Source organism: Salarias fasciatus, chromosome 1 (assembly GCF_902148845.1).
Source record: "Salarias fasciatus chromosome 1, fSalaFa1.1, whole genome shotgun sequence".
Lineage (NCBI taxonomy): Eukaryota > Metazoa > Chordata > Actinopteri > Blenniiformes > Blenniidae > Salarias > Salarias fasciatus.
In genome coordinates, this window is record NC_043745.1 from 19216287 (window position 1) to 19243067 (window position 26781).

The following is a 26781-nucleotide window of genomic DNA, read 5'->3' on the forward strand; positions in this document are numbered from 1 at the left end:
GAGGATGTTTTGTAGCTGTGAGGTATAAATGTATTAAAGACCTGCTGATACACAGATGGACATTACACAAACGCTGGCAGAAGTTCCTCAGATCTTCTCCGCTGGTTTCATAAACCCCGGCTCCTTCGATCGTCGCCTTGCAACGTGGCGCCTGAACCATCTCGTGTTACCGACGTCCTGTGGACCAATGGGAGACGGCCTCTCATTTTTTGGAGGCGGGCCTTGTTTGAAATGAATTCTGTGATTGGCTGTACGTGCAGCGGCAGGAAATCCCCTTTTGGTTGCGTCCCTTCCTTCAGGAAAAGGGGGACAGGATTGCCTAAAAACCGTGGGAGTGAGGACCTGGCGTTTTTTTTTTTTTTTTTTAAGCGGACCTGCCCTCTGCAGGTGTAGTTGTCGGAAGCTGCAGATTTACTACTGCTACATGACGCTACAGAATACAGGATAAGAGGCCAGCAGCGTGTAGCGGCTCCCAGCAGTGATAGTGGCCCACAGCCTCTCTTTCATTGTGTGCTGTGGTGCTTCAGCCTCACCGCTCAGCTCAATGGCCGGCTTCAGCTTCAGCCCCAGCTCCGTGTGTGTGCTGCTCCTGTGCTCTGCCGTGGTCCTCTCAAAGCCGACTCTCCGCAAAGAAAGGGTCCTCCACGACCCAGAACTGAGCAGGCAAGCCCACGAAGACAACAGGAGCTTCCAGTACGACCACGAGGCCTTTCTGGGGAAAGACGAGGCCAAAACATTTGACCAGCTCACCCCCGAAGAGAGCAAGGACAGGCTGAGGTAAGGCACCAGCATCCCTGCTGCCAGCTCCCCTCCTGACAGCCTCCATGTCGCCGCTGCTGCTGCTGCTGCTGGGCCGGGGCCTCCTCTGGGATGTGCTTTTGTTTGTCTAGAATCACGCGCTCCCCCGCCGGGGTCTGTTGCGTGTAACTGTTAAAGGCTGGGGACATTAAAATTTCACAACACGAGCACATGTGCCTGAGAAAGATGTGCATGCCAGCAGATCTGCAGCGCCAGATAAAACGGTGCATTACCACCCCGCCGACACTCTTCGCACACACTGCTACACGGAGTTAATTGCTTCTCGGAAATCTTAATTATAAATCGCCATTAAAGAATAATTTGCCGCGGATTTTGCCGGTGTGAGGTTGAGCCACAGCGTGCCGTGGCTCCTGTCATTAATTGCACCTCATGTGCCACGTGGTTGTGTTTGTGCTGTTGAAAAAGTCCCCCCCCCCCCCCCATTGGCTTTAGTGACAAGTTGGCAGCTTGTGACACACGTTGGTAAAGAAAACTCCTTCCTGTGGTGTTGGGTGGGAGGACCCATGTAACATCACAACGTGGCAACTCCAGTCTAAGAATACACCTCAGCTCCAGAGCATTTTTTTTTTCGACTAATTTGGGTCTCCCTGCTCCTCCCACTGGAGTAATCTTGTTGAAGCCACATCCCCTGCTGTAAAAACTGCAATGCCAATACAGTAGTGGTGTAATGTTACTTATCATCATGTAATACCAGCAGGGACGTGTCTGATTTTGTCCATTTTAACCCTGCAGCAGTGGAAAACCACACCAGAAACTCCACTCGTGTTGATCATTAAGAGCGATCTTTGACATAAACAATGGCGTCCTGAACACAATGTAATAACCTCTCTGTAGCTGTACATGAAGAGAAATAATCAGAACCAGTTTACAGCCACGTGTGCTGGATCAATAAAGACTTTTTAAAACAACTCAACTGTGGGTTACATTTGAAAAAAGGTCACGGTACCATTGACTTCGCTCCAGCCAGTTAATGTTGTTTGCATAAATGATGAAAATAAACTGTCAACACATTATTTTTGAAAGCACACTTTATTCCCTCACCGACAGTCAAAAACATTTGCTTGGTATTTTGTGGTTTTGACTCCCTCTTGCTGTTTCAGTCACTTGATCACGAGTTGGAGGCTACACAGCACAGTCACTGTTTCTTAGGTGCACTGGTATCAGTAATGTCTTCTTCGTTCTTCCCGTACAGTAAAATCGTGGACCGAATAGACAGCGATGGAGATGGCTACATCACGACGGCTGAGCTGAAAGCCTGGATAAAACGTGTGCAGAAGCGATACGTGTATGAAAACGTAGCAAAGGTGTGGGCAGACTATGACCTGAACAAAGACAACAAGATCTCATGGGATGAGTATAAACAAGCCACATATGGATACTACCTCGGTACAGATCACCTCGCTGTGGCCACGCATTGTCATTTCCTTTGAAATGAAGTTTTGAGCTTAACCAGTTTGTTCTCGTCCTCATCAGCCAACCCAGAGGAGTTCGATGAGTCCACAGACCAGTTCAGCTTCAAGAAGATGCTTCCTCGTGATGAGAGGAGGTTTAAAACGGCTGATCTGAACGGAGACCTGGCAGCAGACAGAGAAGAGTTCACATCTTTCCTCCACCCTGAAGAGTTTGAACACATGAGGGATATTGTGATTCTGGTAAGCTACCTGCAGTCTCGTGATGATTAAGACCAGACTGATGTCTCTAAACTATCTGGTGTACACTTGAAAAACTTGCAAAATTTTAACAGTTGCAGCTCCCAAGCAGTGTTCACGTTTTACTGGTGCAATTCTTTGGTCTGGTCCAGAAGTGAGGAAGGGTGTATATCCACTAACAATAATTTTCTAAACTATCAGAGATATCTAAGGATGCCTAGAAATTATCACAAATCTGAGATATACAGCTTTGCACCCATATATTAGTTATTACAGTGCTTCAGCAGTATTAGTGTCTGATCACAGACAAGTTTCACCCACATGTCAGCATTAACAACATGAGCTTTTCAGCACCATCACAAACAGTATTGATTCGTGCCTGGTGCTGAAAGTTGACCAAATTACTCACTCCAATAAATAAATGTACATGCATGACTGGATCCTGGCAATCCAGCCATAAGAATGCTGAGAAAAGTTCCTACTTGGTCCAATTCAGTTAATTTTGTGTTAATTTTTGTTGAGCATTTTCAATATTGAACCAAAAAATGTAAACAAGGATACTTGGCCCACTTGTTTGGTGTTTGGCTCACACTACGAGAGGAATTTGACCATCAACCACACGTGACGTTTGAACGCACTCTTCAAAATTGGTGTCTGTCCTGAAACGGATATTTGATCACTGGAGCAGATTTCAGTTTCTTGTGTTAAAATCATATGAGTATGTTACATCTGAATGAACCCATAATGAAAATTTAACTCCACCCTGAGATGATTGAGGTCCTATATTTTTTGGAACAGGCCCGGTGGGACGAGCTGACTGTCCCATTTCAGACTCCATCTTTAAATATAAATTTGGCAACGTGGAACATTGGCGTGGCAAATGTTAGCAGCGATGCACTATGCTGCTGTGTTCATAAAAGTTGTACTACCCATTTGACAGAGTTAATTATTAATCCCACATTTTTATGATGCTGCTGAATTGTTATCAACAGAAGGCTGAAGCCTGTGGTGTCTTTGCCGATTGTGGCAAATCTGGCTGAAACTAAAGCAACTGTCATGAATAAGACTCCCCAGACCACAAACTCCTCTCCCTCCTGAAGACTTTAGTGCCAACGATTCACCTCCACACTCTCCTAACGGAGCACTCCGTTCAGAGGCCCGGTTCATATTTCGATGTACTGATGTCTTTTGTTGTCGCTGTCTGAGGCCAGAGAATCAGTATGCTACTGACTGGTTAAACAATGAGCTTCCTCCTAGCAAAGATGGTTTGCATTTATTTTGCAGATGTTTTCACAGCTGTAATAAAGACATAAAGGAAAACTGTCTATTGATCAGTAAATCAGTGAAAAGCAAAGAACCAAAGCATGATGTTACACAGTCAATATGTCGACTCGAACCAGTCATGTTTGCACAGAGGTTAAGTGGGGAAGTGAAAGTGTCAAACATTTCCCACTGTAAACCCTGGAGTTGATTTTATAATCTAATAGTAAACCTTGGCACCATTTTTAAAGACCTCGAATGTGCTCAGAAGACTTCAGCGTCACTCCCACTGCGTATGTTTACAGAAAAATAAACCTTGTTTACCTTGAGTCCCTGCTCAGGTTAAGTGGTTGAAGGAAGTGGATGGCTAGATCTTCTAGTTTATTATTAGTGAGCTATTAGACCCCAGTAGCTATAGAGCCATGAATCATTCAGTGCGGTACAGAGAGGGCAGTTCACCTGCAGGAAAGGATGCATCTGGTGACAGAAATGCAGCCTGTGTGCAGGTTTGATTCCCAAATGCATGGCAGGCCGGAGTACACATCCTGTCGGCTGATAATGAGGCCGCACAGAAAACCTTTGACCGTTCAGTCAAGAGCAGGAAACCATCTTAAAGCGCTCCTAAAGCTTGTGTTCATCTCGTTTGCTAAAAGTGTAAATGGTCTTTGAATGCAGAGGTCCCGGCCCTCATCAGCAGTCTGGTAATTGTTGTGTCAGTCTGCCGGCACAGCTGTAAGCCGCCTCTCAGTCGTACAGCCCGGGGCAGCCAGTGTTTGTCTTTATTACTCAAAGTGAAAGTTGTGCTCCAGCTGACCCCCGTGTCCCATCGTCCCCCCCCTTAATGATCATTAACTCATTCTGAATGCAGGAAACTCTGGAGGACATTGACAAGAACGGCGACGGACATGTGGACGAGGACGAGTATATCGGTGAGTTCAAGCAAGGCACGGAAAAACACTCAAGTAATTTTAATTAAAGTCAGCAAGTAAGAGATGAAACACAGCTGCTGGTTTGAAGTAATCTGCCAGCTTATCAACACACTGCGCTCAGAGGAAAAGTCCCAGCGGTGACAATTATCACATAAACTGACCTAAAAATGGAGTCTTCACTCTGCATTCATGCACAGCTCCTCAGGATCAGAGTTTAGAGCTGGAGAGTCACAGCTGGAGGACATTTAGCATTAACACAGCGCTTCAAGTTCATTTCCCACGTTTCTATCTGAAGTAAGACTGCAGTAAAGACATTTTTAAGTGAGATTAAATATGTGGATGTTTTCTCACCATGGTATTACAGTGACGGTAAAGTTTTTAATGAATCAGGACCATTTTATTATTTGAAGATTCCTTTTTGACATTACTTGAAACAAAGCATGTGGTTATATTCCTATTTGATGTTTCAGCGTATTGTTTTCTTGAAGAATCTTTGGTTGGTTTCCTGTTATTTGAGTTTGTTTTTTTAAAATGTTGTCATTAAGATTTTTTTTTCCATAGGAGAAGACCCAAACAACTCGTATCGATGTGATAAAACTGATTTTGAACATCATTTTAAAGTCTTTATGCTTTTAGCTGAATTCCAAATGAAGATTTATTGGTCTGTTAATGAAACTCGGCTTCCTTCAAAGAGTTGGTTTTAGCTGTGAATTGAAATGAACCCGTCGTCACAGGATTTCCTCTGATTTGCAGCGGACATGTTTGCTCACGAGGACGGGGGTCCAGAACCAGACTGGGTCAAGACCGAGAGGGAACAGTTCTCTGACTTCCGAGACTTGAACAAAGACGGGAAGATGGACCAGGACGAAATCCGACACTGGATCATGCCGCAGGATTATGACCACGCTCAGGCGGAGGCCAGACACCTGGTGTACGAGTCTGACCAGGACAAGGTGGGCCTGCTACACATTTATTCAGCTTCGATGAGAGTTTCGAGCGATCGAGGAAACTTTGAATGCGGTCAGGATGAAATAAAGAATGTATCCATAGTTTGCCCTTTTCTGTGTTTCAGGATCAGATGCTGACTAAAGAGGAGATCCTCGAGAACTGGAACATGTTTGTTGGAAGTCAGGCCACCAACTACGGCGAAGACCTCACCAGGAGCCACGATGAGCTCTGAGGTCTGGATCAGCGCTCCGCTGGTGTGTGAAGACGCTTCAGTTAAAAGTCTCGTCTTCACAGCCTTCAGCTCCAGACTCCCGCGCCTCCTCCCACCGCCCCGCCGGCGGTGGGACAGATGTTTGGGGTTTCAAGCCAACTCTAGAGACTAAATATGAGGACGAATAAGAGTCGGTCCTGAACCTGAGGGTCTGTTTCGGTCTACACAGCCGTGGTTTTGTTCCTGACATTCAGGAGCGAGCCCAAGACCCACGGGACGTACTTTCCATCGTTGGTGCCTTCCAGCTGCATCGCCGGCTTCACTGCCTCAGAGATTTGAATAGATAGTCTTGTTGAGAATAGGAACAGCAGTTTTAATGTGAAACCACAGCTCAGAACGTTTCTGTATTTATTTATCAAATACCTTCCAAATCGTTCGGTTTGAAAGGAATCCGCTGTTGAGCTACAGATCTTTTTTTAAACTAAAAACACAAGTGATGTCTCTTTGTTTACAGCCTTTACTGTTCTAATGACTTTAATGATAAACGTTTTATTCATCAAATGCTTTAAGAACTGTTACTGAACTCATGTTTATTGGCATGTTTTTTTGCACGTGTTTGGTTTTAGTGTCGCCTGTGAACAACTCTTCCCTTCAGACTTGGTTTGAAATGTATTTATTTCTATACTTTAAATTCCTCCTCCACTACAAAATGTGTTTTTTTTTTGTTTTTGTTTGTTTGTTTGTTGTAACAATGGTCAAATGTTTCAGTTAAGGAATAATTTATGTGCAGAGATAAAGAGGAGGAAATACATCTGTGGTCTCTGAGCAAGTCCTGTAGAAATGGTTTGTTCGGTGTGTGGGGATTAGAAATCTCATTTACTGAAGAGGCCTGTCCAGTCCAGTGTAAACAGGTATTATCCTGAATTCTCTCCACAGGAACACCCTCTGGACATTTACTACATAGTGAAACTTAAGTCATCTTCTGCGCATTAATGAATTCTTAGGAGCTAAAAAAACAAAAAAAACAAAAATGCATATTCACGTATGCAGCACAATTCATGTTAGCATTGCTTTTCAAATGACATTTTACATGGTTAAATCATGAAGCAATATTCAAAGAAAAGTATTTTAAAATGATTTACTGTGTGGAAAAAAAACAAAGCTAACTTTTTTATTTAACCGTTTCTGATGTTGCAGTTGAGCTTCACCAGTTTACACCTGTTCTTCAATTAAGGTTGAGTTTTCTAAGTACATCATTGGCCTGAACAAAGGGGAATAAAATATTTCCTGCCCTTGTATCTCACTTGACTCCTTGTTTCTTGTCACATCACTCTAAATCTGGCAGACGTGTTGCCATTGTGTTTGTCAGCGCTTGGCTTTTTATATAATAACAGGGAATTACTTGAGTTTGCTTTTTTGCCGCTTAAATGTTTGACAGGCGCGAGGTACAAAAATGTTCAGGAAATGAGCTTCGTATCAAAACACTGTCACTCTAAACTCCATCTCCACTCAGGGAGCAACTAAATATCTCATGAGGACAAACGGTTCTGGAGCGTATCTCATGAGGACAAACAGTCCTGTAAAGAATTTGATCAGTTCTTTACAGGATCGTCAGACTGTGGAGACAGAAATCACTCTCCAAACCTGTTAAGATACTGATTTGTGTTTTCTTGGTTAAATTCGGTCTTCAATTGGAGTGTTTGCTCAACACCAGTTGCCAAGTTATATTACAGTAAATTATAAGTCACATAAAGGTCGTTGAGTAGTTTATCAGGACACCCGTACTGTCATGAGTACCTTTTTGTGAATGGAATTCCACTCATTCCCTATCACAATAAAACTAATCAAGAGACTAGAACAGATTTCAGTACCAATCAATATGTCTGCATTTGGATCCCAGTGTTTCCCGCTGTTCATCTTTTGCCAGGGAATTTATGGAACAGAAAAAGTTTTTGTTTTTTCAACATTTTTTTCACAAAGGAAATTATCAAAGTGAAATTTTAATGTAGTTTATTGTCTAAGAAATGTGCTGTGAATGTAGATATCCTCAAAATATGCAGAATTAAATATCTGCTATTGACACCTCCAAAGGTTTAAAAAGAGCAGTGATGAGTGATGCTCCTCCTAGTTTTTAAGAAATATACTTTGCATGTTCAGTTTTCGATCTTTTTAACTGCAGTACTACCGCTTGTCACTGAGCTCAGGTTAAGCCTTGTAACACAGCTTTTATCTGATATTGGAGATCAAATTATCAAGTCTTTCCACCAAGTGCTGATAATTGTGTAATCAGGTTTGTCTCACTCGCAGCATGTCTGTTAAATGAAAGGAGACAGTCCAACACTAAACATTTTCTCTCTTCTGCTGTCTCAATTAAACCCTTGTCATGGACTCCAGTGCATGCGACGCACACGGGCCTGCTGCATGTGCTCAAGGCTTCACATGCACCGACTGCGGGCAGCTAATGGCATGGGCTTTTCAAATATTCAAGTCCGCATTCAACTTTTGATTCATTGAACATCAGGAACAGGCGGATGCTGTTAACACTTCTCATGACTAATTGCAGTCAGCACACTCTCCCACAGCGGAGATGGAGTTAAGCTGACTCTCCGTTGCTGCTGGCTGTTGCAGTAAAACTCTGGGATGTAACTGAGAAAGCAGCTCTGCCACCCAGCCTGTCCCCTCTGCCTGCTCATGTGGAACATATGGATATATGTGTGCCAGTTAGCAAGACAAGTCAAGCGGGACCAATGCGATAAAGCTCATTAGGAACAAGGGACAGGGCGGTGTACTTGTGGGCTGTGTTCTAATGTCGTAATGCAGGGCCTTCTGCAGACACCCTCAGACCAGAAGCTGAAGCTGTCTGCACTGATAGTCTCAGATATTTAGGTCATACTCTGTAGTTTGACTCATTTTTTAATCGTTTGAGCTTATTGAGGTTGGTACGCCTTTGAAAAATGGTGATATGAAAATAGCGATTCGTTTTTATTTATTACCAAAGACTGGCACAGTTTCACCAATAAAAGGGAAAATAAAGTATTGTCGGATTCAAAGCTTCAATCACGTTGCATCCCCAACCCTCAAACTGTCTTTTTAATGTCTAATTCAATTCAATTCAGCTTTATTTATAAAGTGCCAATTACAACATAGTCATTTTTACAGAGCAAACCCAACAGATCCACAAGGTATTTTCATCTTAATCTAAAATGAAATACATTAAAAATATTTATTTGTAATTTTCAACAGTTGGAAATGTTTCTCCTGCTTCGCAAAAAAGCTTATTTCATGATTTGTTTGTCTCTGCTGCTGGGAAAAAGCAACCCCATGATCATTAGAGTTCACTGCTGTGCTCGCTTATTGAAGCTCTGTAGCGCCCCCCAGAGGAGGCCCACCCCACTCTGAAAGCTGCTGACCTTCAGCACCCTCTTTGAATACATTATTTTCTTGTCCAGACTAAATGCTTCAGGTCTGAAGGACACTCAAAGTGAAGGTGTTGCCTTCAGCCACATGTTCTTGATCTTCCTTTCAAAATAAAACACTTGCTTTGTTAAAGAGTTTTGGATCTTGTTCCCTACATTTGAATAATTGGGGGTCTGTGAGTCAGTGCCAAAGGTGGATGATTATATGATCATTAGTGGCACACAAGAGATGTAAAAGAACCGAATCTGTGTTTTCCTTCAGCGCGATGGGGCCACATGGACTACCTGCCTCGTGGCCATGTTTAACAGTCTGCCCCCTCCTGTTTATGATGGGCCCCTAATCACTCACACTGGGGGAGTGTGTGTACAGTAATGCCTTCAGACGGCTCTCATATGAGTGTCTGCGTAGATCAAGCACACTCCTCTGATAATAATGAGCCCTCTGGGTGAGAAGAGGGTGGAGACAGAGGGAGAGGAGGGTCATCTACAACCTACCCCCCCACAACCCACTGTAATATTCATTTAGCCTTGTCCACCAACAATCTCCCTCATAATGCACGTCTCTTTCCATATCAGCAATTACCAGCAGCAAAGCTAAAATGACTGCTACAATTAAACAGACTACATAACAAAGTGCATCCAATCGCCCCTCAGCTCCGCTGCTCCTCTCCAGCTCTCATAATCGCATCGCCCTATTTCTCTTCTGAACGTATCCCCTCGCCCTCATCCTTCACTTTTATCTCATGTGTTTGCTGCTTCCACCCGGGGGAGTTTCACCCAGGGTGGTCGTTTGTAATGATCTGACCCCTTCTGAACTGAGACTTTGGTCAAAATCTTCCAGCACGTTATATAATAACAGACAGAACCAAATATAAAACTTCCGTCTCTGATCATTATGAGGCTGTCCGGTGCAGGGGTTATCAGAGTCCAGGTTTGGGTCGGACCAAGCAGTAATTATGGTGTTGATCGCCTGATGTGCAAAATGCTATTCTTAATGGCTGCTGGGAAATCTTCTCCTGCCAGTTACGTGATTCCAATTTGAAATATTTAGTAAGGCTTTATTAGTCTGTATCTTTCAGGAGTGTTTTACTGAAACTCATTATGTAACTTTCATTTATCTCTATTAGACCGTATAATTATTATTATTATTATTTAAATAGTATCCCCCCTGCACCTTCCAAAGCTTTCTGGCTCAGCCCACATTTTGAAAAAAGATAGACCGAGGTCAAACAAACAGACAGCAGTTTGAGACATCACTAAGGGCCTGTCATCAATCAGTCAATTCAAACACTTTGTGTTGCTGAGAATTTCAAAAATCACATCCTCTGTAATATTAAAAATGTCTGTTGTGCATAGTGTTTTAGGGGGTGATGTAAATTCGAGTTTGTTTTTTAAATGATTGTACGTTCAACAATCTAGAAATTTCTGTTGTGCTTCAAACCAAATTAATAATTTGCAACACATTTTTTTAGATATTGGATCAACTTTCCATCTAAAGGAATTAAACAAAATTTCACCAGAAATGCATCATCCATTGTCTGTCTAAGAAACACTTAACCTACATATCACATTTGGTCTCACTCAAATCCCTTAACTGAGCCTTTCTGAGATGGAAGTGTTGAATTAAACATCATTGCAAGTATAATTTCCCTGAAACTGCATTATATGCATCTGAATGATTTTGACACTCATTCAGGTGACTGAAATCCTCTCTGCTAAAATGAGACCTGCAGCGCAGGAACCTGCCTCATAACTTAAATATGACCTCATGTTTGTGTTACCCACTGCAGTGTATTTTTTGTGTTCAGTTGTGTGATTGTACCTTTTTGCCATTTGTGTTTGTATTTCTGGACAATGACACTCGGGTCAGTCTATTTTTCATGGAAAACAGTTTTCCTCTGTTTCCCATCACAGGACTTTACTCCTCCTAGTGGTGGTAAAACAGAACGAGACTCATCCCTCTATCTTTCCTTTCTTTCTTTCTTTTTTTTTTAAAGAATCATACTTGTGCTCTTCTATCATCATAAGTTTTTATGTGCTCATCAACACAGTGTAGATAAGAAATTGACCATTAATGACCACCCAATTAGAGAGAAGGCTTTAAAGAGCGATACATTTCAATTTAGGAACCATAAACTCAGTGAGTTGGTAACTAATTGGAACTGCATCCAGAGAAATGGGAGCCCTTTGGACTGAAATCTGGGTGACTCAAAATCAGTTTCAAACAGCTTTTATATGGCCGCTGCAGTCGCCCGCTCGTCCTGACAGCCTCTTACAGAGCTCATGTGAAATATGCAGAGGGGAACTTTTCAAGTTTTTAATTAAAAGACGGGCAGAATGGTCCACAGTTGAGTTGTTTTTGGAGTTCCTGACATTGAGGGTGGGGACCAAGCCGTCCCAGTGAGACGGGACGTCTTTGGACAAAACGGCTCTCTCGCTCCATTTGTCAACATTTGTCTCCCTCTTTCCCCGGTTCTCACTGTTCCCGTCCCGGCATCTGGATACCTTTGGGATGGAGGAGAGGAGAGGAGAGGAGAGGAGAGGACGGGGGAGACGAGGCCTTTCCCGTTCCCCGGGGCGCCGGCGTTAGTTTGTGATCTTGTATCTCACATGATAGAGACACATCTAACCCTGTCAGAGGAGTTAATATCTTCCTGTGGAATAAAGGAGACGGCAGGACGGAGAAGAGAGGGGAAGATGAAAGACTAAATGTTCCAGGAGAGATGGGAATATTTCAAATGCTCTGTCTGCCTCTCTCTGCTGTCCCACATATTGGTTTGGGGTTGGAAGTGTGTGCGTACGTATGTGTTTGTGTTTCTGTGCCTGTGTGCCCTCTTGGGATCTCTCCGGCTGCTGCCTGCGTTTCCGACAGACTCCTCTCAAGGTGTTTTCCCCTCGCTGTCTTTCCCTCTCTGCCCCATCTCTGCTCCCTGAGTGAGAAAGTTTACCCTCTAGGCCCCATCTGAGCTCCAGGCCCCCAAGGCCTCTGCATTCCCAGAGCTCCTGCACACCGGAGCCCCTCAGGCTCCCTGGTACACCACAGGGAATACCCCCAAGAACCCCCAGGCCCCTCAGACTGCAAAGCAGCAGCTCTGCATCGGAGAGCTAGCCTGAGGGAAAGGGGAGGGGGGGGGGGGGGGGGGGGGGTCTGCTGTCTGGGAATACAACTAAAAACATGCTTCACTTAACATAGGAACGCTCCCTGACAGCGCCTCCTGTTGGCGCAGGGCTGTTTTTGCATGCGGGCCTCCTTGTAACCCTGTTAAGTTTCCTCTCTGGGGCCTTGACCTTGTTAACAATCCCTGGGGGCGGATAGGGGCCTCTGTGCACTACTTGTGCACTGACCTTTCCAGTACCCCGAGGTTAAGTAACGTCTTTTTGGCCCGTAAGGATCACAGCAGGAGCTGTATGTTGATGTTTGAGGCACCTGGGACTTTAATAAATGATATATCGTAAACAACCCCCCACCCCCCATATCTTTTTGCCACATAAATGAGAGAACTTTCTATTCAGTACAACATAAATCAATAGAAAGTACAGGTTTTATTTGCATCAATGGAAGGAACGCTGCTTTTTCATTAGGCTTCTGTTGTGACAGTGAGGCTGTTTCACTCGGGCACCGAGGGGAAAAAAGCCTTTCTGTGCTGTTGCATGTGGATGTAGAGACTGTGAAGCTAGCAGGCCTGCTGTCCTACAGATGTCTTGGGCTGTGCGTTACCAGGTGTACGTCACCTGAGATTACCCACGCCGACACCCCTTCAAGGCAGGCAGCCAGCAGTACAGCTGAGGGGGCATCTGGTGGCGTGTGTTCGTGCGAGTGTGTGCGTGGGTGTACATGTGTGTTCATGCATTCAGATTGGGGGTAACGTGTAGCGGGACGGGATGGAGTGCATTACGCCGTGCTATTAAGATACATCCTCCTTCTTTTCTGTGATCACAAACTTTTGTGTTTCACAAGGAATGCTGTGCAGATCAATGTGGGCTGGAAGCGAGCGTCTCATGTGACTGTGTGTGTGTGTGTGATAATGATGGATGTAATGACTGCAGACATTTAAAGCATCAGATCTGCTCAGTCCACACAGTCTCCAGTTAAGAGTGAACTGGAGTGAGTAAAATGTTCAACTCCGCTGTCCCTCTGATCTCCCTGCACTTTCCAATGCCCCTGCAGAGCGAGAACAAAGAGAAGCCGTCCTTAATCAAAGTGCATTGGATTAAGAAGCAGGAAAAGCAGAACATCACAGAGATACTACCTCACGGCCATTATGCGAATTGGAAAACAACCTGAATCACCACATCGAATCAGCCCGTGACCCTGAAACGGCAGGAAGGTATTTTAATCTTTGCTCGTTGGCAAGTGTAAAGGTCCGCGGTGGAAATGAAAGAAGTGGTGCAGGTGCAAATGTGTGCGCTCTGTTACTGCGTGAGCCTTCCTGTTGACCATGAGTGGAAGCCCTCTGCAGAGATGCATATGTTGTGGTTTCCGTGCGTTAACCCCTGAAACGGCAACAGCTGAACATTCCAACGCTTGCATGTGCGTGTTTACACTGCTTTTCCAGGTACACAGCGTCATTAGCCCGCAAAGACATGCAACAGCTCTTTCTGCCCACACCGAGTCATATTTTATTAACACACCTGCTGTAGCTGAATCATCCCATCTCTCATCGTCTCGCACACGAAGCTGACACACAACCCCATCCACATCATGCATATTTGATGTCCCCGGGCGCGCTCTGAGCAGGCCTTTCTTTTTCTCACTTTCATTTTTATTACCATACCTACTGCAGCTACTAAATGCCACTAAGGCCACTAGAAAAGTGGACATGGACAATCTGAGGCCGCTGCGGTATTTAAATTACGCTCGCAGCTCGAGGCTCGGAAGGCTGACACTGCCATCATGTGGCGCAGACATGCAAAGAGCTGGATGGGGGACTTGAGTGTGTGTCTGTGTGGAAGCCTGTTGGGGCCCTTCCCGTGCAGAAAGAGGGGGGGGTTGCAGGCAGTAGAGTACAGCCTGCTGACACTAAGGTATGTGTCTTTTCTAATGAGATTTATCGGGCTCCAGATGTTCCCAGTTATGAAGATGTGTGTCTGAGATTTAGGAGGCTGAGACCTGCGTCCTGTCAGAGTTGCAGAGGGGTGCTGTTTTACTGTCTGTCACCCGCCCCGCCCCTTTCTAATACCCTACCACCTTTCAGCGGTGGCCTCTGACACCCGACATCTCGTCTTTCTCTCACACACGATACACTTTCACCCTTTGCACTGATGTGAATGAAGACTTTTATGTCTCATAAGAACGTAGAAAATTACAAAAAAAAAGAATAACTATTGTGATGCAAAAAAAAGCACAAATATACAAAAAATCGTGAGTGCCCATATACTTAAACAATACAATGATAATGACTTTGTGACAAAAAAATTCTAAATTCAAAAAATGCACAAAAACACTGACATGAAGATCATTTCATAAATCCAGTTTACAAAGTCCAGCACATTTTCACGGTGAAACAATATCAACAATGCATCAACAGGCCAGAACAAGTATACTAAAATATACATTTAAAAAAGTGTACCAACATGTTCTTCAACAAATAATGTATATATATAAAAAAAAAAAAAAAATTAAAAAAAAAAATTTTAAAAAAAATCTTCTTTTTGGCTCAGGAATATTGTGGCATTGAACCCTCCCAAAGTCTGAGTGTGAACGTCGTGTCACCAAAACAAGTTCTGGTCGAGGAGCATTCTGAAGATCTGGTCGGTCATCATCAGTGAGTCTGCTCTCACCACTGGCAGAGCTCTGCGTCTGCTGACCAGGCTCCAGGAGTCCGGAGCCCCCCTCTACTGGCTGGCACCTCCTCCTCCTCCTCCTCCTCCTCCTCCTCCTCCTCCTCCTCCTGCGCCCGCTGCTCACATGGCAGGCTGCAGCTTGGTCAGGTTCCTCTGGTGCATGCTGTGGTGGCGCACCAGCTCGTCTGAGCGGGCAAACTTCTTCTGACAGTTGGACCAGCGGCAGGTAAAAGGCTTCTCACCTGACAAAGAGGGGACATGGAGGGGTGGAGCCGGGGGCGGTGGGGGAACAAGAGAAACAACTGCTTTAGAGCAAATTCAACCCTTGGGAAGAAAACTTCAAGTCAAGGAAACCACTTCAAGATGGATCAATCTCATTGAGAGGAATGGAGAGGTAAAAAAAAATAAAGGTATACGCACTTGTTTTACCTGTATGAGTCCGAGTGTGCGTCTTAAGATGGTCTGACCGTGAAAACTTTCTCTGACATGTCTCACACTGAAAGGGCTTCACTCCTACACACAGACAACAGTGGTTGGGTTGTGATATCGTCGGAGACATGGACGAGAAGAGGAGGGTGGGAGTAGGGGTCAAAAGTTTATATATCCCATGAGAGCTGCTGCGAGGGTTGAAAATTACATCACAAATTATACACTGCTGAGGCAGATTTTACAGTAGGGGTGGGGCTACTTTTAAAACCAAGATTAAAATGTTCATATTGTGGGTGTAAACAGTCGTAACGTGTGATTTTCAAAAGTAATGGTTGAGGTTATATATGGTATATATGGTGTTTTGTGTTGGATTGAAATGTGTTCAGGGATGTAGAGGTCGAAGTTCTATTAAATCCTACTCTATTCCAAATACTGCATATCACAGTAATCCATCATTTCCACTGTCGGTTGTCAGCGTTCATAAACGAGCTCAAAAGTGCAAGCAGGGGTTAAAAAGAAAAAAGCTGACAATTAATTACAGTTAGGTCAATAATTGTAATTTGCAGGTTTCTGCTTTAGTTTTCAATGTTTATAAAACAGTTTGAGATCAAGTCAAAGCTTATACAGTCAAATAATTGGGTCTTTTTCTCTTTTGGTTTGTTTCCTAAGTTCGCTGATAGTATTATCACAGGCATTTCATTTTACACAAATCACTCCCGACCTAAGTCAACACGTTATTAATCTTAACTTTAAAGCCAAGTCTCTGAGAAAACCCGAATAAGTCTTAAAACACGCAGGAGAAGAGCTCACTGCTAGAAGAGCACACATTCTAGGTTCCTTAAACAGCTGGTTGTGAGTACAGAGTTTTTGTTCAAGTTTGTCTTTACTTTCTGTGTTAAAGAATGAATTTTTATCATTCAGACAATTCAGAATTTTCAAATAAAATAATGCAGCAACTTCTTACTGCAGCATTTATTCCGAATTAAAGAATCACAATTTAAGGTGTTTATTTTAAACTGAATCAGTCATGTAATAGTTTCCCATGTTGGTTCTGTTATGGGTCAGGTAAGTATTTCTGCAAACGTCATGTAAGGTTTATAAAAATGACAAAAAATGTGTTATTAGACACATCACATCAAAGAAATTTCTAAAACTCTTCTTTTACCTTATGTTGTGTGTCATAAGAATGAAAACGTTCTTCATGAGTTAGTGAAGGAAACCACAAGAATTTCAGAAATAATGAAGCTCTGACAGCTTTTTTTTTTTTTTTTATAAACTGATTAAAGTATCAGTCTAGGATTTATAAGAGCCATGAAGTTAGACAGTTTATGATACTGTCTGAAACTTTTGAAAAATAATCCCACCGGTGTTATGAAATCTGAACCGGAGCTCACAGAGATAAGGCAGCCGGATTCTTCTTACCTGTGTGTCTGCGCTGGTGTCTCTTTAACTGGTCCGAGCGAGAGAATCTGCGGCCGCAGTCAGTGAAATCACACTGGTAAGGCTTCTCTCCTGCAAAATCAAACCCCACATAAAATCTGTATCAGCTTCATTCCTGCAGTCAGATGTTGATCTAATGAGGAAAAAAACGGGGGACATGTAATGGTGTCAGCCTCACCTGTGTGTTTGCGGCCATGCATCTGCAGGTGAGACAGTTTGAAGTATCTCTTGCTGCAGCCGGGATACGCACACACAAAAGGGCGTTTCTCACTGGCCTCTGAAGACTTTGCAACAGGAGGAGCAATGCTGGATACCCGCCTGACGTCCTGCAGGAAAGAACCAACAGCAGTGGGCATGACAGTGAAGAAGTAGCTTTGTGTTTTTAATAACTATGTGTCTGCAGGAAGTCGCTCACAGACCTGAAGCCCTCTGAAGACGCCGTGAGTGTGAATGTGATACTGAGCGCTGAGGAGCATGGGAGGAGGAGGAGCAGTGGGGTCGCTGTCGTAGGAGGCTGAGTGGCCGCTGGGGGGAAAAAACAAATTCACCAAAACATCCAGACAAACAAGGGAATTAAATACTTGAGGCTGCCTTACAAAGCTCAGACTAAAAAGCTCTTTACTGACTCTTTTTCTGACATTTGCTGAAAATTCAGCTCTAAAAATGTGTGCCAAATAAAATAATGAATCATCGAGTTATGACAAGAATGTAATAGACAAAAAGAAATTTAAGTTGAGAAAAGGTATTCCCAAACACAGATTCATAAAACTGAAAATAAACCGAATTAACTTTAGAAAGTCCAGAAACATAAAGGCTTGATATGTATTTTATCATAGGATCGTAATTTAAGTGTTGGAATCTGGAAATCAACAACTTCACTGTTTCATGTGAATCATGACTTCTATTTTTCATTTGTTTGCATAAACAGAAATTTAACAGGATTCACACAAATTAAAAAAGTTATTGTCGGTTCTTAATGACTCAAGTAAAAGTTTAAAATAGTGTTGAAAACAACTGAAAAGAGAGAGGAGATTGGACTCTGTTGAAGACAAACGAAGTCTGTCCCATGATTTGTGGCTGTGCATTCTTTGGACTCGCATGCCCCGGTAGCTGGTGCTGCACATTTTCTGGACTCCAAACAATCAAAACAGGAAGGTCGTTTGTTTTTATTTTTACTAAAGATGCTATGCTGATGTATTTTCCGGCCAAGATACAAGAAAAAAAAAAAGGAAAAGAAAACAACTGAAGTTTCCATATTATTCTTAAATACTTTTCAAATTTAACTGCAATCAATTAATTCAAAAATTTAACTTATCACATGCCAGTAATGTATTTATAATACAATACTACTGCTTGTCAGTGTTCATAAACAGCTATAAAAGTATTACTATGTTCCCATCATGTTGATCAGGCTTTCAGAGGTACAATAATTATATTTTTTCCTCTGTGATTGTGACGTCAATGTTTAACAAAAGCTATGAAGTCAGGTCATTGAAGGAGTGAGGTCAAGTCACAGTGTTCTCAAAAATAAAAATGTAAGTTCAAACACGAAGGAGACGTGAACAGACAGCACGATTATTTTGTTTTTCTCTGCGTCCGGTTTCTTCCTAACAGTTGGCCGACTGCCCTGGGATGAAATCCTCCCTTCCACCTCTTCTTTATCTCTACAAACTCCGCTCAGCAAAAGCTAAACAGAATAGAAAAAGAATTCACCTTTTCATCGAAGACGCCAGTGTGTTCATTTGATTCCATGTCACACACTCCAGCTGGGACGCCATTTGGTACAGGTTATCACTGGAAAACACACAACAAACTGAATACATACTACTACCTTTTTTCTTTTTTTTTTTTTAAGTTTTGCAACTACTACACAAATAAATTCAAAGATTACCAAAAGCTTAAGTTCTGACATGATGAAGAATTAGTTTTTCTTAGTTCAGTTGTTGCTTAGTTGAAACCTCACAAGTCTCTCTTGACTCTGTGAGTGTCCTGTCTCTTCTTTGTCTCCCTTGTAGGGAGATAAAAATGTTTCATTGAGGGGGAACTCCGACTGGCTCGCTTATTAACACATCCTGTCCACCCATCGCACTCCTCACCGCTCTCATTAAAAAAAAAAAAAACGTGGGCACTGAGCCATTCTTTACCTTGGCGGATAACACCGGCGCACACACACACACACACACACCACGCAGGGAAACACACACGCTTGAAGATGCGATGGTGCAGAGTGTGGGAGTGAGTGCGTCCGTGCCTAGCACGCCGTGGACCGGCGCATGACATCACTCCTTCCTCGGTATCATTAATGGCGGAAGAAGTTTAGGGGGAATTCTGGAGGCATTCCTTGAGAAGTCCTTGAAGGAAGGACTGCGATGGTTCACTAATCAGCTCTGAACTATGTTAAACTGTGGAAAGACTCACTGATATTTGACGGGTGTGTGTGTGTGTGTGTGTGTGTGTGTGTGTGTGTGTGTGTGTGTGTTTGAGGGTTTCCAGTTCATGCCATGAGCTGTAACAACACTACCGTCTTGGTCCGTCTTATCAGCTGCTGTCCCACTATTTGGGTTGAACATGTTCTTTTTCTCCGACAACACCGCAGGCCGGCATCTAAAGAATTTGATCCCAATTTACCCTTTGAGATGTTTTGAATCAAAATGGAAACAAGTTTGAAGCACATTCAGAGAGCGGGATAGGCAGATTTCCAGCACTGGCTTCCCTGCCTCTCTCGAAACGCTCTCCCTTTCACTGAGCTTGTCTCTTTTGCTTTTCTCCTCATTTTTCCTCAGGGTGGACTCGGACACATCAGCAGTAGATCACTCAGTGTTTGTTTTGGCCTGCTGGGCACCAGTGGGCAGCACTTAACCTCAGAACAAATTAGGATTCACGATCCAGACAGTGTGGAGGCAAACATGGGGCTAATGCGGGATCAGAGAGAGTTCACACTCCCCAAAATGACCAGCAAGGGAGCGGGCTGCATGCGGTGTCAGTGGGAAAAAAAACAACAAAAACCTGACATCAACTGATGAATGAGGAGCCTGAAAACTTTCAGGAAAAATGGAATCGCGCCGAAGGGGAATTCACGGTAGAGTGGGTCAAAAATAGCAACAATAAACTCACGCAGGGAGAAATAATTGTACCTGTTGTAGTTTCTCAGCAGCAGAGCCTGGCTGCTTGGACAAGTCTCTGACGGGTTGTGACAGCCGAACATGGGATTAGGAGCTGGATACTGCTGGTCAACTGAACATCAGGAAACAAAAAGGATGCTTCAGAATAGGGCGACGGCTGATGTAGCCACTTAATATGCAGCTGCTATTGTCCATTCACTGATGTTTGAGGCTGTCATTAAAAAGGCATGAAGACACAACAGCAACTCCCGATAAAAAAAATTTCACTGGTTTCGGGTGTTGAAAACTGCAAAATGTTCTGAGATATTTTTTTCCTCCCAGATGCCAAAGGAAGTGATTTTTTTAAATTGTTCTGGAGCGCTGAGCGAGATTTACAGAATTATCTATTTGTTAATTTGACAGTCAAACACAAAACCAGTCGTTTTGTTTTAAACGAGATAACTAAAATACAGTTGCAGCTGTAAACAGTGGATCATTTGCATTCTCTACTTTTGAATTCGACTGAAATTAAACCCAAGCTACACAATCAAGATGTTTGTGAAATAGGAAATTATTAATTAAATTATTAAAAATTTAATTGTTTAAATGTTATCACAGAGCAGCTTGCCAACTACAAATAATGAGTTATTTTAAAAAAATTAAATTATTCCCAAAATTTAACACACAATATTAATAGCTCAGTACTGACATAAAACTCTTCCAGATTATTTCTTTTAAATGAATAAAAGGTTACTTCAAAGGCAGCTTAACATCCGCAGTTTATTTTCAAAGAGGGGACAGGTCGGTGAGAAACACTGACCGTTTTCTGGTTCATAGGGTAAAGAGGTCCTCAGACAGTTTTTGAATAACCAGCAGAGTCAAATTAAAACTATTTCCTAAAGTTATAATTTCCAGAGTCATTAACCACATTTATATATGTTTAAAAAGTGAGACTTTGTTCATGAGTGCAAATACAGCATGAATGTGAGAGCAGACACTGATGGAAGGAGATGGAAGGAAAATTTATCACAGCATCGCAGTTGAGATCTGAAAAAAGATGTGTTGTTCCTATAACCTTGCTGTGATGTGACAGTTCTCCAGTTCTCCAACCAATTTAGTGAGAGCGGTTACCTATGTTGTTTGGCGGCGACAGCGTGTCCTCGTGCTTGAAGGACAGGCTGGAGAGCTGAGGGGCGTGATGGGACGGAGTGTGGCCGTAGCTGGGGTTGCTGTCTAAACCGACCGCGCCGTAACCTGAGAGGGAAACAGAGAGAAGCGCAGTGGAAACAAAAGGGATCTCAGCCGCCGTCTCGCACTGTAGCACTGAGAAAGTTACAAAGTCTTGGGTTTCTGCTCAGTTATCTGTGTCCGCCTGGGAGTCGCTCTTCATCCTGCCTGGGTTGCCACAGAGAGACATTCATCACATCACTAAATCCTTGTTCCTTGTAACATATTCTTTTTCCCCTATCTATCTTTGGCCTTGTCATTGTAATATTTATTGCAGGTGGAAAAATAAATTTGGCGAACCCACTGCAGACAGGCTATAATGAACGACTGTTGATTCTCTTCCATGAAAAAAAAAAAAAAAAGGTTCAGAAGAAATAAACTGTTTTTGGGCACAATATATTTAATATCTGCAATGCTGTTATTTCTAGTAAAGAAAACGAGACTAATTAAAGCAGAAGATACGTAGAATTTGTTGGTTATAAACTACATTATCTCTACTAGGACCGAGAGGCCAGATGTTCTAAAACCCCCGCAGGGGGCAAGAAGCCACGGTGACTATTTCACCACTTCATCAAAAACCACTTTCCACCGCAGGAAGCCGTGACTCGTTGCCATGCATGCTCTTTGAAAGTCACATCAGCAGACACGTGCAGTTTTACCGCGCAGACGCCTGAGCAATCAAGGTAATGAACCCCGTGAGAAAACTGACGCCGGCCATGTTGACAGGAAAAAGGTTCAACAACATCTTATCCATGAAAACAGATCATTCCAGTCGATTCAGTTTCAACTTTTTCACCGAGTTCACCGCAGCAAGTCGCTGCAAACGGGGTCTCTCGCACTGATAAACATAAAACCTTCTGTAGTTTGCGATTTACGGCTTATCGTTTATCACGATGTCACATGCGATATGTTGCCGGTTTGGGAACGCTTCTAAAGAAATGACTGTAAATAATGTTTTAAGCCCCTGCTTTGTTTTTTTTTTGTTTTTGTTTTTTGCTTTGTATTCTAGAAGAAGAGTAATGGCTGTGAAGAACTTTAAAGGTGAAATATTTTAGACATTTTGAGGTTTGTATTACGCATGTGGACACAACACTTTCATCAGACTGAAAAACAGTAGGTTTTTCATACAGTACAGCAAATAACGCATTGATCAGACAGCATTTGCAACAAATAAATAAGAAGTCAGACCTAGAATTTATTTATTAGCATGATGCTTATTAAAACAGAAAATATTTGAATAGGGGGATGATAATGAACCCATCAATGATGCGGCGGCTTCCTGGCGTTGTGGCCCTAATGTGAATCGGCAGAGGTGAGCGAGGCGATGCTTCTTACCCTGGTTCCTGGCTGCGGGTTGGCTGTCCTGCACGCAGCCCGGCAGGTAGGCTCCGTTAGGAAACATCCTCGGCTGACTTGTGTTTGGCTCTCCGAAGGCTCCGACCCGGCAGGGGCCCGGGCCTGTGAACTGGCCAGAGAAGTGCACCGTGAAGGCCCCGAGTCCGCAGTGAGGGTCCTCCATGGGGTCGGCGGTCCCCCAGCCGGGCTCCTGCTTGATGAGCGAGTGGTGGGAGGGCAGGGAGCTGTAGGGAGAGCCGGGGTGCAGGTCCAGCAGCTGGGTCCACTGGCCGCCGCCGACCGACATCCCGCAGCCGCCGCCGGCTCCCGGCAAGGATGGAACAGGCGGCGCTGGTGGCAGGAGGGTCAGATCACGAACGTCTGACCCCACGGACATGGCTCCACACGGTTCAGTCAGCATTGCTGAAGGCAGGTCAGGGCGGTCCCAATAAGGAGTGATAGTATTCCACCAGTGCACAGAGCTGGGAAATTAAAAAGTCACTTTGTCATAAACTCCTCAGAGTGCAACAAAAAAAAGACCTATTTGAAGAAACAATAAGGACGAAGCAATCTGTCCCAAAGAAACAAATGTCAGTGCTGAAAAAGCGCTATTGCAGCCATCTTTCCTGCCTCATGTGATGAAGTGTACAATGAAATGTACTGACTGATGAGGAAAACCTAGACGCCAAATTTTCAGCTCCCTGGATACCTGCAGTGGATTTGGAGAGGGAGTCTGGAAGGGTAACAGTGCCTGGTTCCTCTGTTTCAATAATGTCTGGCGTTCCTTATTCTCCTGAAGGCTCAAATACTACATAACTCAGTGAACAGGGGGCGGAGCGAGACAGGCTGAGAAGAGGATGACTCCCTTGCTTTGCCTCGGACAGCACAGGCTGCACTGCTGAGTAGAGTCTGACTAACAAAACATCTGCATGGGGGGGGGCTACTCTTCAAACTTTGTTCCAGTTTGAGTGATGCTGCTGTTGCATCTTAAGATGTTGGTAAGGAAGTGAGTGAAGTGTGCTTGCTTAATTCCTCTGAATTAAGATTCCACTTAAAAATATCTGCTTGGTGGTGACTACGCAATTTGACAGCTGGTTGAAACAGTAAATTTTCCCCATGTAATTAAATGCAATGACAATAAATTGCAATAAAATGTGTTTTGACAAGTAAAAATATTCACTATCCAGAGCACATGCATGAAAACACTTTTAACAAGTGCTTTAAAAATCTTTTCACACACAGCAAGGCGTAATGTTTGCCTGACACTTCTCCTAAATGTGTCTGACTCTTCTCACTCGCCTGTTTTCAATTCAGCACTCCAGCTTTCAGAATAAGTCATCGACTGAATGACGCAGTGTAAGCACAGAGACGAGGACAGTGAGTCTAAAGATACAAAACAAAAGTCGTAGCAGAAGTGTTACTCTTTCCAGATGTTCATTCCACAATGTGTGTTTGCAAATTCAAATGTGGTCGTGTTTTTTCACTCTCTAAATTATTTTTCAAACAAACACACAGATTCAGACACCACTTGGTGGTAATTATTATTCTAGATGTAACAAATGTAAAACTTCCAAATCTCAAAAACTGCCCAGCAAAGCCACATCACACGATGGATAATTATTTACTAGAATAGAAGGAGGTGTGTCTGTTTGTGTAAAAGTCCGTAAGAGGTTTTTGACCTGAACTCAAAGTGGAATTACAGCAGGAATGCTGTAACTTCTATACGCCTATAAAACCCAGACAGCTGCGGTGGATCTTTTAACGTTATAATAATTGTCAGATCAGCACTTGGGTTCCTCCTTTCCTTAAGAGCTTGACGGCTTCACAATGTGTTGCAAATCAATGTTGTTTTTTTCGTCTTTTTTAATGTTAGTTTTACTGTAGTTGGACTATTCTTGTTTATTCTTAAAATCACAGTAACTGTCAAATGTTCCTGCACCAAATGGCTATTTTCACTTTTAAAATGATTGTCAAACACGATAAAAAAATAAATAAAAAAATGCAAAACGCAATCATTTATCTTCATAGGTGTCCACGAAGAGTACAAAAGCAAAGAGTGTTAAGCAGCGTCTGTCACCACCACCATCTGGAATATAGTTTGGGGTTCTTGAGAATGTCGCTGACCCCTAAATCAACTTTAGAAGAAGTGGTGGGTGGGGGATGGACGCTTTACACGGGCAGACAAGAGGACAAAACACTTGAGTCACTGTTAGAGTGATGAAATCAGTGAGTGAACTGCTGAGGTGCCAGTATGGAGGACGTTGTTGTCAGGCTTTGTTGCAACATTACAGTTATGCATCTTTCAGAGCCTCTTCATTACAGTTCATTCCACTTTTCTGGTTCAGAATACTATTGACAGCTTTAGAGATTCAGCAATGTTTAGCAGGCTCATTTAGACGCAAAACTTCAACAGTGTTAACAATAGAGAAAAAAAAAAAGACTACAAAAGGTTTAGTTGTGTTGAATTTATGTGTCCAAGCTTGTCTGAAGCTTGAAGTATGTTCATTACAATGAACATAATGTTACAAATGCTACTAAAAGCTAAATACAGATTCATCCGGGTGGTTTGTGGCCTTGAACAAGATTAAGTGCTCCCTGACTTACTCTATTCTTGGAAATAAACAAGTGCAAAGGCAGAGCCATATCCCAGAGGAACACCCAGACGTTCAGTGGATGTCAATGTAGCACATTCGAAAATAGCAGCTCTGAAAATTAATTTCTCCAAAAACAATACTTTACGGTCCTCCATCACAAACACAAACAAACTAAAAGAATGTATTTTGCCGACAAAAGGTTGAGGCGCAATCAAAACTAACTTTTCCAAAGATGAGAGGCAGAAAGGAAACGCAGTGCCTCTGAGCCAAGGCAAATTCTTGCTGTTTCTTCCACAGTGGAGTCTTTAGAGAGGATTCATCAAAGGTGACAGAGCCGGGAGAAAACAACCCTTTCAGCTCCTATGACTAATGGCGGCCCCCAAATCCAGCCACTCTTCAGATCAATCTCTGGTTAACTCCGGGTTTAAAACAACATCGCAGCGCAGAAGAAGGGAAATCGTCAATACTGCCTCTGACCCCTAGCAAGACTGCAGCTTTCTGCGGTGAGATGACTAACAGGGAATTCCAGAAGAGTTTCTTTCACCCAGAGAGATACATGATAAACTGCGCTGATATGTGTCCTGGCAGGAAACGTGAGAAACAAATTGCTTTTTTCCACTTTAATAAACATCTGTGTTTGTGCTTCTGCAACAGAAGATGAACGGACTATTAAGTGGTTTCAATTAAAATCACGAACACTTAGTGATCTGAAATGATGGCAGGACTTATTAGCCTTATATAATATCAGCGATCAGTATTATAACTGTTGTGAGATGATTGGCGCACCGACCTGCCAGGGAAAATCTGCCAGAGAAAGTCATGTGTTATTTCGATGTGCTGACGGCAGGATTTAAAAAGCCCCGGTCCTTCAGCTCACTCTGTGAGCATGGAAACAAGTGGACAACAAACCCAACACAGTGTTGTAATGTTTCATCATTTCTTTGCTATCTGCCCACGGCGTCCAGGAAATGGGTACTATTTAAAACAAACCCGCGGCAGTGCAATCCCTCACTGCTTTCTCTGAGCATTATGTTCAAGTCTGGAACAGCCAGACTCCGGCTCTGCGAGATAACGAAATCCAAGCATGTCGCGGTCACCATCCGTCCTGGTGCTAAACGGTTACGGTCGTGCTCAGAGGTGTTTACTTTATACCTTAAAATGACTTTCTCTTGAAGCCGAGGCCAAAATCAACTTTAAATAACATCAACGCTGTTCCTCTTCCTCCAAGCCCACACAGACAAACTGCAGTTGCCAGTTTTTAATTATCCTGTATCAACTCCGAGCTCTCTTCAAAGTGCTGCATATCAAACAAGAGATAAGAAACAGAGAAGAGAGATCTGTGGGAGAGCGAGCACTGCCACGGTTCATGAGTCAGGCACAACAAGGCTCCAGTGATGCTTCACACACTCCGTCTTCATTCTCTAGGTGACCATCGACTCCTGCTATCAGCAAACGCTTATTCTCACATCCCCTGGGTTATTTACAAAGCACGTGCTCCTGCCGAAAGGGTAAAAGTGGAAGAAACAATAAAACCAAAGAACTCCTGCATATCAGAATTAATTATGACAGACATCTCGTTATATCATCAAAGATTTTTTAAGAGTGTGTTGTACATAGTGTCAACAGGACAAGGCGTGCT

General features: G+C 43.2%; 2 protein-coding genes across 4 annotated transcripts in view; one reads left to right on the top strand and one right to left on the bottom strand.

Moving 5' to 3' along the window:
- Positions 1-383: 383 nt before the first annotated feature.
- The window catches only part of rcn1 (reticulocalbin 1, EF-hand calcium binding domain), a 28094-nt gene continuing 1696 nt past the window's right edge, over positions 384-26781 (top strand). The window contains exons 1-7 of one of the 2 annotated variants that reach the window (XR_003931415.1): positions 384-777; positions 2012-2205; positions 2293-2471; positions 4597-4657; positions 5411-5610; positions 5730-6167; positions 19815-19817. Coding sequence is in view for 1 of the 2 variants with exons in the window: in XM_030090639.1 (XP_029946499.1) it covers positions 545-777; positions 2012-2205; positions 2293-2471; positions 4597-4657; positions 5411-5610; positions 5730-5837 (975 nt within the window). In the remaining variant the exon portion in view is untranslated. Of the gene's footprint in view, positions 778-2011; positions 2206-2292; positions 2472-4596; positions 4658-5410; positions 5611-5729; positions 7131-19814; positions 19818-26781 lie in introns of those variants that run through there. The other variant, XM_030090639.1, reaches the window with a different exon arrangement.
- On the bottom strand, positions 15117-23320 carry wt1b (WT1 transcription factor b). 2 transcript variants are annotated; one of them, XM_030090619.1, is made up of 10 exons: positions 23258-23320; positions 22549-22971; positions 21118-21240; positions 20020-20119; positions 18599-18679; positions 17305-17410; positions 17064-17211; positions 16868-16957; positions 15437-15529; positions 15117-15258 (listed from the first exon to the last, which is right to left on the bottom strand). In XM_030090619.1, the coding sequence occupies exons 2-10, from the start codon at positions 22967-22969 to the stop codon at positions 15137-15139; spliced, it is 1284 nt and encodes a 427-aa protein (XP_029946479.1). In that variant the 5' UTR covers positions 22970-22971; positions 23258-23320; the 3' UTR covers positions 15117-15136. The 2 variants fall into 2 exon arrangements, with proteins under 2 accessions (XP_029946479.1, XP_029946487.1); XM_030090627.1 differs by having other exon boundaries at positions 15446-15529; positions 22549-23319.

Excerpts from the sequence above, each read along its gene's own strand:
- wt1b (XM_030090619.1), bottom strand. The coding sequence starts at position 22,969 with ATGCTGACTGAACCGTGTGGAGCCATGTCCGTGGGGTCAGACGTTCGT. Across the intron at positions 16,958-17,063 it reads GCATGGCCGCAAACACACAG|GAGAGAAGCCTTACCAGTGT; the intron begins GTGAGGCTGACA and ends TTGATTTTGCAG. Across the intron at positions 15,259-15,436 it reads GACTCATACAGGTAAAACAA|GTGAGAAGCCTTTTACCTGC; the intron begins GTGCGTATACCT and ends CCTCTTTGTCAG.